Genomic DNA, 10,532 nt, shown 5'->3' with positions numbered 1-10,532 from the left:
TCATGTCAAAATGTGACTGCGGCGGCGGGAAAGAAAACGTGACTTCTAGTGCACTGCCAAACGCTGTTTCCTCGGGGCTATCTTGGCAGGTTCATGTCACGAAAGCTGTTCGGTAAGCATTGAGCACGTACATTTTTTGGGTTCGATCATAATAAATATAGGAGTTGTCGCTCTTGCATGCCCGTTTCTTTCTGTTGTTTCACACCATTTAAAACAACAAATTAGTGTTGTGAAACCAGGACTTTCTCAGCGATAACGCTACCTTTATCTTATCGCGCACCACCGAGGGCGCCTAGAAAGTGCCTCTAGATGAAGAATTCGGGTCTATTGCAAATACCACTTCGGCGTCTTCCATTTGGTCGCTGCTGTTTCGTGTGGTTCCATGAAGGTTAGTACATAGGGGATGGACCGTACCTTGCCGAACTGTGGCAAAGGCTGATTTTGTGTCTGCATTCTGACTCAGTCTTAATTCAATGGTGGAATTCTGAAGTCTTCTTCGTCTTAAGCCACATGGGGAGCCTTCAAGACCTTCTTACCACTGATACAGGGAAGGAGGTCGTGTTTCAGTAGAGCTCCGTTCACGCGTACTTAAGAAAGGAACCCTTTCGTTAGGAATAGAAAGGCTCTAATGCCTCGGGGTATGAGGAAACATCGCGCAGATGCCTTTACTGAGCGGGAATGATGACGCTTCTCCACGGAAATCCTCTTACTGAGCAAAAAAAAAAAAAACAAGACAAAAAACGAGGAAGGGGGTGTTTCAAATATGCTTTGCGTGAAATTGTTGAAATGTATACGCTAGCGCTTTTCTCCCACTTACTTCAACGCCAACGCACGTATGGGCGACCTGAAGAGTGTTACAGGGCGGTAGTCATCAAACGATACGCGGGCCTTCTTGAATTCCTAACTTTCCTTTCTGAACTTCTAGTTCCGTTTGCATTTCATATCCAGCCATGACGCTTCGACATCAATGTATTGTTCAAAATTTGACGCTAAGTCTGTTCTCAATTTTTCCAAACAGTAAGCTCCATTATAAAGGTGCTTGTCGTTGAACATATCGAGATTCAGTGGCTCGAGTGGCGAATGGCAAAATACTATCCCGAATGCTATAGCTATAATGATTTGCTTGCACTTGAAAGGGTTGCCGTAGGCGCGACCATCCGAAAAACTCGCTGCGGCTGTTTTTTTTTCTCATTAGCCACCTGGGCAGCAGGAAGAGATTGCGCTGCGCACACGACCATAGCGTAGTCAAGCATTATGGAACGCCCCCGATCCTTGAAAGGTGCGGCTGAAAAGCTCTTGGTTAACGAATAACGACAGTGAATTTGAAGCTTGCAGGTTACTTCGATGCTGCCCTACGGTAGGAGAGCCTACAGTAAAGACGCCGAAAGTAAGCAACGTCTCTCGAGAGATTCCTGGTGGCCTAACAGCTATTGAAACTATCCTATCAAGCAAGGTTAGAGAACTAGGGCCTAAAGCTTCCGCAGCCGCTCCCTTGATTGTGAGGCTGCATTTTGTCTTCATAATCGACGGCGCAGGGGCATACTGATACCAAAGCAACACACATCGCGCAATTTCTGTACGTCAGGCTCCATGATAGTGCAATTTTACTTATACATAAATGCTGCTCAAAACTCGTTCTCTTTTCGGGATTAGAACCAGTCTTGTATACACAAAAATGAGCATCTGTCCGAAGTTGATAAGTTTAAATATTTGAAGAGCTACCTCGTTGGAAAGGCAGAAGACAGCATGGTTAGTCTATCACTGACAGATATCAATTAGGAAATTGGGATAAACTTGCTCAAAGAGCGTTTTGGACGCAATGAAGTATGTGGAGTGGTTGGTTTCGAGAAGAGCTATCCGTGCAGAAAGCCCGATTCTCCTATCATTGGGTCACGGACGCGTGCCTAGAAATGCGTAGTAAATCATCCTTACATGTTCTCCTGAAAACGAGAAACCTTTTTTTTTTCTTTCCTCTACGCACACAAACCAGTGCTCGGAAATGCTTAGCGCGTACGCTTCGTCGCAATGCAACAAAGAAAAGAGAGGACAAGATAGAATTCGCGTGTCCTGCTAAGTCGCTGAGTATCGCTGGGCCTCCCGTGTCGAGTGCATGTCGTGCCTTGGGAGTCAATCATGCTTAAATGCTGAATGAAATTCCTTGTTGCTCTAAAGGATCAACAATGGTCCATGTGGGAAGTGTTCGCACAGGCCTGCCTCGCATTTCTTGTTGCGATGCGGCGTTTTGTCTCGCTGGGTCATGCAAGGCTCGCGCACTCCGATTCTGACAGTGCGCGAGATCACAGTTCTTGTAATCACTGTTGTATGCTCTTCGCAGGGTAGACGCCATGGAAGGTGCCACCTTGTCAACCATGTTTCAAGTCATCGACGGGGAGCGCTATATCTTCTTTCGCGACCCAGACAAGGTGCGGGAGGCGCTTCGGTTCCAGCCACAATCGGGAGACGTCGTTGAGGTGGCGTACCCAAAGTGCGGCATGCAGATGATGCAACAGATGATACAGATGATCGTACACGACGGGCATTGCGCCATAGACTTGCGCGAGTTCAGTTCGAGAGCGCCGTTTTTGGAGGACTGTGGTGGAAAGTGGCCAGGAGAGGAGCCTTCTACCCGGCTCTTCCGAACGCACATCCGCTTGGGTAGGATAGCTGTCAGCCCTGAGGCCAAGTACGTGTACGTTGCACGTAATCCGTGGGACGCCTGCCTCTCCCAGTACGTCATGAACCAGAAAATGCCACTTTGTCCGATGCGGGAGACATTCGACCAGTTTCTGGATATGTTTCTCGAGGGCGCTCTTACAAATGGCTGTTATTTCGAGCACGTCCTCTCTGGCTACACGCGACGGAACGAGCCTAACGTCTTCTTCACGACCTACGAAAGCATGATGCGTGACACGGCAACGACTGTGCTGGAATTGGCTGAATTTCTCGGACTGAAGTACGTCGACAGGTACGTACAAATGACGCTCGTCGTGCGACTTGATGTGAACTGTTCGTACATGATAGAATGACGGAGATATCTGAATATTTCTTGCTGCGTCCACTGAGCCGTTATATGTGTAGCTGTAGCGGAGAGCGCGGGATTATTACAGTAGGAGTCATGCGACACTGTAGGCGCCGCCAAGATGGTGCTAGGTAGGGTGTCATGTCCCGTGCTAGGAGCGTAGATTTCGTTTCATACATACAGCATCGTCTGTATTCTTCACCGAATGATATAAAAACTGGCTGTGGTATGTACATATAACTCGCATAGAAATAGTATAAAACACATTTCATCAAAATCAAGCCAGCGCTTTCCTGAAAAAAAAGTGGGACACATAGGTCAAGCTGAATCATGAGTGTTTCCGAAAGTGGGAAAACATTGTCCCACTGACTTATAAAGGTGCCATCATGCGATCACATCACCAGCTATTTCGGAATAAACAAAACAGAGCACTTGCACTGTGCGTGTTTTTCACGAGGTACGCAGTTGAGGTTTGCGCGAGCAATATCAAAAATTACTTTTTTTTTGCGACAACAGTGAATATGAAACACCTCGTCATGAGAACCTACGTTGTTACTTACAAAATATAAGGTAGTATGACGGCTTCTAATATTCTCATGGCCTTATTTGAGCGTAATGCCAACGATGTTCGAGTGCCAGGGTACACGCAAGAAGTTGTGCTGGCATACGAGTTTTACGCACTATGTACGGACCGCACCACTGCGCTCACCATAGTTGTCATGGCTTCAGGTACATTTTCAAGTGAGACTTCTATGACTTACGGGTTGCAGCGGGGGCATAGTTCGCAAAAAACCCGGCGCCGGCGGGTAGCAGAGAAATGAGGCTGTGCCCAAATGCCTTCCAAGTTGCGCCGGTCACATGCGCCGTTTTCAAATAACTGATTCTCTTTTGAACGGGGGCTAGTTGGTGATCAGCCTTCTCTGATATGGCAATGAGTTCTTTTTTTGGAGGTCACTTGTGATTACACGTTGCCACATTTTATTGTTGCATTTCTTGGTCTCACGCATGATCGTCGTTCTTGCCTGCAGCAACAGGAGTGTGGCGCTGATGAGCACGTTGGCGAATGTCCAATTCCCGGTATGCAGGAAGGAAAACGTTAGGAGGAAGCATTACGCAATGCGACAGGAATAAAAAAAAGGAGTAAAGCAATAGGTGATGCACGCACGCGCCAAGCTTCGCTTGCCCCTACCCTATTTTCCCGATAGGGAAGGGCTCGTAATGACTTCTTTCTCACGTGCATACAGACGCTAAGTTGCTGCTCTTTAAAAGGCAGCCAAGACAAGCAATGCAATATGAGTCCTCTCCCCCCGCCCCCTTTTCTGCGCTCGCCTCGCCCCTCATACGGGCTTTTCACTTCTGCTTGTGCTTCCAGAAGCTTCTGCTTCTTCTTACTGAAAGATAACGGGCCCTCGATTCCCCATTGATAGAGTCCGCTAAACGTTGATGAGCACTACGCGTGTACCTTCTTTTCATTGCATTCGCAAATTTTCCTAAAGTAAGGTCTTTCACAAGTCGCAACAGGGTGCTCGTGCCTTAGTGAGCCTAGCGGGACAGAATCCGATTGGGATATGTTCGAGGCAGCCGCTGTGTTCTAGATTGCAGAAAGTATGGGAGTGAGGAGCGCTCGCCAAAAATAAAGTGAACTACATATTTTGGCTACTAAATTCTGGCTTAATAATAATATCTGGGGTTTAACGTCCCAAAGCCACGATATGATTATGAGAGACGCCGTAGTGGAGGACTCCGGAAATTTCGACCACCTGGGGTTCTTTAACGTGCACCTAAATCTAAGTACACGGGCCTCAAACATTTTCGCCTCCATCGAAAATGCAGCCGCCGCGGCCGGGATTCGATCCCGCGACCTTCGGGTCAGCAGTCGAGCGCCATAACCACTAGACCACCGTGGCGGGGCTAAATTCTGGCTTGTAAAACGCCACAGTTTAGTGCCTATTAGACGGTGGTCGAGTTACACAGGCAAATTAACCGCAGTTACGACCAACCACGGTTAGCGCCAACCACGGTTCGGCGATGTTACACGGCGCACAAGCGACCTCGGTTAAAGTGGACTTGCTTTGGCGTGAATGGCTCTGCGTCCTGGCGGCAGTCCGGCGTTCAACTCGGCTGTTATTGCCGCGTCCACTTTCGCATTCCTTGAGGTGCTCCGCAGATGACGCTAATTGTTTTCCAAAAGCCTAATCAGGCTTTCTGTGGTTCGTGCAGTCAAATTCGTTCGTTTTTCACGAACGCTGGCGGACGTACACACGTCCTCCATGGAGGCCGCCATTTTATTGCGATAGCAATTATATGGACAGTCTCGGCTGGATTTTGCCGTCGCCGTCGCTGCCGTCATGCACCGTATATGTATAATATATATATATATATACATATATATATATATATATATATATATTATATATATAAGCCCCAAAGAAAAATAATTCAGAAAAAAATCACAGCATATCCACGGAGTGAGTGATGATGAGTGGGCGAAGCTGCGGAGGTTCATCGGTAAACCGTGAATCTTCCGTGAATTCTGCCCAGAACATCATCACCGACGTGAGATCGGGCGCGTTTATACTAAAGGCTCGATGAGCTTATGATGACTTGCAGCGCACTTTAATTTTACATGTACGCTGTGAATTTTCATTGTTTAGAAAACCATTGCTTAGAAAACATCTGGCAGCCTTTCGTCAAGCAGCTGGCGTCTTTTCGTTTTGCTTTAGAAACATCTGGCGTTCTTTCGTTTTGTTTTACAAAACATCTGGCGTCTTTTGTTGGTTTATTTCATCAATCAACGGCGTTTTGAACAAAATTTTTATTGTTTAATCACGCACAGGAGAAATCTCACCAGGCACTACCTTGGAGGTAAAGAATGGCTGCTAATGGGAATGAGAGACAGAAGAAGTCGGCTTTCAGCTAACGCTGCGAATTTTTTATTGTTCAACAACGCACAGGAAAAATCTCCCACCGGCACCACCTTGCAGGTCAAAGCGTAAGACTGGTTACATACTACGCTACGAGGGACGAACGGGTGCCGCTATAAGGAGCTTCGCCCCTAAAACGCTTCCAAAGCGCGGAATCGAACCAGGGACCTCTTGCTCCGCAGCGGGTGGCGCTATCCACTACGCCACGAAACGCAGATCCTCCACGTAGCTAACAGCGAGCGTTATATACACACCCTTTATCGCTGTGCGGACTCAGAGACGGCAGGCGATAATAAGCGTTTCTTCATTACCAGCGAGATGGCGCTAGAAGCGCGACGGGCGCATTTAAAAGTCTTCGGCTCGCTCGCTCGCTTTTTCTTATATTTGCGCAGGCAGAACCTTGCCCTTCCGCTGTCTGCTCGCGCGGGTTTCTCGTGGTGAGGGGAAGAGTAATGTTTCAAACTTTCACCGTGATGTCCACGCTCATGTTACGGAGCGTACGAAAGTCACTCGAGCTCAAGGGACGCCGCTAAACGAACAAACAGAAGATGAGCGCGAACTATCAAGTGTCACAGCTCGACACTTGAAGCACGCTAGTTTCCTTCGCTGCTTCGGCCGCCTTTGCAACAGGAGCGCTGTTACAAACTGATAGTATTCATTGGCGAGCCTCACTTCGTATAGCATTAATTTCTTGCTATCGCATTCATTGCTTCGCCCTTGCGGCGAAACTGTGACTTTTTCTCGGTTACCACCAAACCGAGGTCGCCAAGCTCGGTTTGGCACAACCGCGGTTAGCGGCATAACCGCGGTTTCGCATACCGTGTAACATAAACGAACCGCGGTTACACTAACCGAGGTTTAGGCTGTCCGTGTAACAAGGGTATAACAAGGGTATAAGCCCAAAAATAAAAATAGGACGTTAACCAAGATAAATCCTTATATTGCAGTTATGTGCGGCATCTTGCAAGAACACAAGAATGGGTCACCATCGCTGATCGGAAATTCAATGCAGAAGGCGTAGTGGTTGACCCACCAAGTGAGCGTTTGTTTAGTGCGAAAACGAAAATGTGGATGGGAATACATTGCTTTATGCTATAGAATAATGTTAATGTTTATTTAAGGACTCTGCAGATATCACACAAGAGAAAAATAGTGTGAGAGGAATTTTGAATGTTCGTACATTGTATACAAGGACGTCCAACTGCAACTCGAACTTTTTTGCTCAGACAAGCATATTCATGCAACAACAGTTTAATACAATATAATTATTTTAGTAGGAGTAGTGACTTCGCACCGGATCGAAAGAAAATCAACGAACCGCTGGTGACGTAGAATATCGTGCTCAAAGGTTAGTTTGCATTGGGCTCAGTTGCTCGCTGCTCGATTTTACAGCGAAAGCTGTTATGAGATCACAACAAGGGCCGTTTTTGGCGCCGCAGTTGTTTGCGGCGCCAAATCGCAAGAATGATGACGCCAATCTCGTCACACACTTGCGCACTGTCAGACGCACCGCATTGCACACACACACGCACTGACGCACGCGCACTGACAACACACCACCCAAAAATAGAACATCGTGAGCGTGATGTTCTGGATCACCGGTTGTTCAGATGTTATCTTGGCGCCGTTATCCTGTCGTTGCATGGATGTCTTCAACAGATAGACGCTATAAATTTATCACGCATTGAATGTGAAACTGTGTAATGAAAATAATATCCAAAAATATAGCTAACAAATGAGTAAACTGCCGTTTGCTGTACGCATACGGGACCATACCTTGTAAGGCTCGCAGTGCACTACTTAGCTTCTGTAAGACCGTGTCAGGTAACAAGGCCTCTGCCCAGGTTGTTGGGATGCACACACGAGGAACATGGATCACGGGCTACGAGTACAGGCCATGAGGCTACGGCAGAAAGAAAAAGAAGAATATTCTTAAATAAAATATGTCTTTTTGTCGCACTAAAAGAAAGGCGCACTCAGAATTCTGCAAAACTATTATGTCACATGCATTGAAGCAAGATGTATGTTGGCCAAAAATGCTTGAAATGACACCGTGGAAAAAAAAGACCACTAACATTGCTTCTCAAATGCGGCTGCTGCAATCGTTATAACTCTTTTGCATCGTGCAGATATATGCGCTATTTACACCATACATGCAAGGTGCCAGTGATGTATTTGCCTCCACTTTTGTCCGAGTGGCCTGGTTTGTGTGGAGTCAATCATCAAGCTGTAAACTTCCGGAATGCTCTTCTATTAGCTCAGCAACTCATTCGCACGTGAAGCCACGTCGCTCGACAGAACGCAGACTTCAACTAATTAATGATTATTGATTATTTAATTAATTAACTATTCATATCGCGTTCCCGAACCGCGATATGATTACGAGACATACCGTTGTGGGGGACTAAGAATTATTTTGATCACGTGGGTTTCTTAACGTGCACCTAGATATAAGTAAACAGGTGTTATTACATGTGTTATTGCATTTCGCTCTCATTAAAGTGCGACCTCTGTGGCTGGGAATCGAATCAGTGAGCTCAAGTTCAGCAGCGCAACACCTCAGCCTGTTAAGCTATCAGGGGATGGAGGGTGGGGGGTGAGGGGGTCGAACGCATATTTTATCGGCGGCGGAGTTGGAATATTTGCATTTGCAGTGTCTCGCTTCTCTGTGGTGCACACACAAAGCAAACAGTAACAAATAGAAACAGTGCGTCTATGCTCACTCGTCCGTGCCTGCTCAGGTTTGAAACGAGTGTTGTTCCAGTGGGAGGTGCAAGATAAGAGAGATGTTAGAGTGATGCTAGCGCAAGGAAAGATAGATGATAGTAGATCCACTTCGTGCGCTTCAAAGTGGAACTTGATTTCACACCCTCTACGGCGATTACTGAAACGCGAGAGTTTTTTGGGCCACGACAGCGCCCTCTGAGGGAAAGGAGAGTGCCTATGGGCAGCTGTACTATCGGCGTCAAATGGAACTCGAACAGCGGCAAGCATTCGCAGCCGTATAGTGCGCGCCGTCTAGTTACCGCCATGGAGAGGCGCGCGCATCCGGTTCTACAGCACTGCGCATATGTGTGCGCCTGTCCACAGTGATAACTGGACGGCGCGCACTACACCGCTGCGAATGCTTGCCGCTACTCGGGTTTCATTTGACGCCGATATACTGTTCACAGCTGCCGACAGAGGGTGACACAAATTTGTCTAGAGCTGTTTTGGCGCGAGCTAGTATTTCTGCATACGCCATAGGCATGTAACTGTCCCGAGTTACATGCCTCGAGTGTTGAGCAATGGTTGAGTGCTAACTTTGAGCAAAAACAGAATAAGTGAATGGCGCTGATTGGTTGTTGATCCGAAATCAGATTCAAATCACATCCTAAATCAACTGTAAACCACATTTAAGTGGTCCTGTTATTTGCACGAGAGAATCCGTCATTGTAAAGTACATTAAGGTTCACCGTTTGTAGTGCTCACAGATGTGTAACAGACGTGGCTACTAGCGTATAGGGGACAGAGTCTAGAAGAAGGAACACGGTACTAGTCCTCGCCCGTGTCCCCAATACTCGATACCAACGAGCCCAACTATCCGCCTTAAAGGAGTCGTGACACAAAATTTTGAACACGATTTCACTGTTACATCGTTGTCGCTATTGACGAGCCAGTAGCCGCTGATTAAGAGCAAGAAAAGAAGAGGTCCACAAATTTTGTGTCAACACAATTTAACTGTTTCCCAAATGTGCATTCTTGGGACGTCACTACATCATTTGAACACGTGCTTTTCGCATTTGCTTTTCCATAGGTTGCAGAAAGACAACGGGATTCTCGCCACAATTGTACGAAACTGTACGCCGGACTTTCTGCAGAGTATTCTCCAAATGGAAACTCGTCAGATGGTCGCCATGATGTTTCGCAGCCCGGCACTTGCTGGCTCGGAATTGAAAGAAACAGACGTGGGAGATGAAACTTTCAACCTGGTGTGCCGCCCTGAAGTGGGAGCATGGAAGGAGGCTTTCTCGCAAGAGCAGCTGCGAAAAACCGTCGACAAAATCAAGGAATGCTCTGGAAAAGATTTTGTGCCCGAGTTGTGGAGCAACGAGTGGCAGGAAGTTCTGCGTGCAGTCTTGTAATAGGCTTACGGCTAGTTTCTTTTCTGTTCAACAAAAATTTGGTTAATACAAGTTTTTTATAGATGTTGAAGGACCAGATGTCGTTGATTGTCAACGGTGATTCTGGGAAATACCTTTAACGAAGCATTGTTTAGGGCAACCGACACTGTGCGTGCCAGGCCGCTGGTCACACCGATGTGGGCCGGCGGATGTGTTCGCGAGAATGTGGTTATAATCTGTTGATACGTGTATGTTTGAAGATATACTGAACATATCGTAGTAGCGCAGAGTTCATAATAGAAGGCGCGACAATCACATGTGAGCCGTGAGTGTAGCGCTTGCCTGTCTTTCCTCTCCTTCTTTCCTTTCGTTTCTATCACTTTTTTTTTCTTTGCGTTACGACAATACGCTCCGTAAATACCAACTCACCCAAGAAGTGATTTAGAAGATCTAGTTTTGTTGTTTTTCAGATATTTGGCGAAGTAG

General features: G+C 46.9%; 1 protein-coding gene across 1 annotated transcript; it reads left to right on the top strand.

The window, feature by feature from the left end:
* Positions 1–2,317: 2,317 nt before the first annotated feature.
* LOC119394350 (sulfotransferase ssu-1) lies at positions 2,318–10,242 on the top strand. Its single transcript, XM_037661653.2, has 2 exons — positions 2,318–2,965; positions 9,740–10,242. The coding sequence occupies exons 1-2, from the start codon at positions 2,346–2,348 to the stop codon at positions 10,065–10,067; spliced, it is 948 nt and encodes a 315-aa protein (XP_037517581.1). The 5' UTR covers positions 2,318–2,345; the 3' UTR covers positions 10,068–10,242.
* Positions 10,243–10,532: the final 290 nt, after the last annotated feature.

Source organism: Rhipicephalus sanguineus, chromosome 1 (genome assembly GCF_013339695.2).
Source record: "Rhipicephalus sanguineus isolate Rsan-2018 chromosome 1, BIME_Rsan_1.4, whole genome shotgun sequence".
NCBI lineage: Eukaryota > Metazoa > Arthropoda > Arachnida > Ixodida > Ixodidae > Rhipicephalus > Rhipicephalus sanguineus.
Note: the sequence above shows the minus strand (reverse complement) of the source record. Positions and strands in the feature narration are given on the sequence as shown.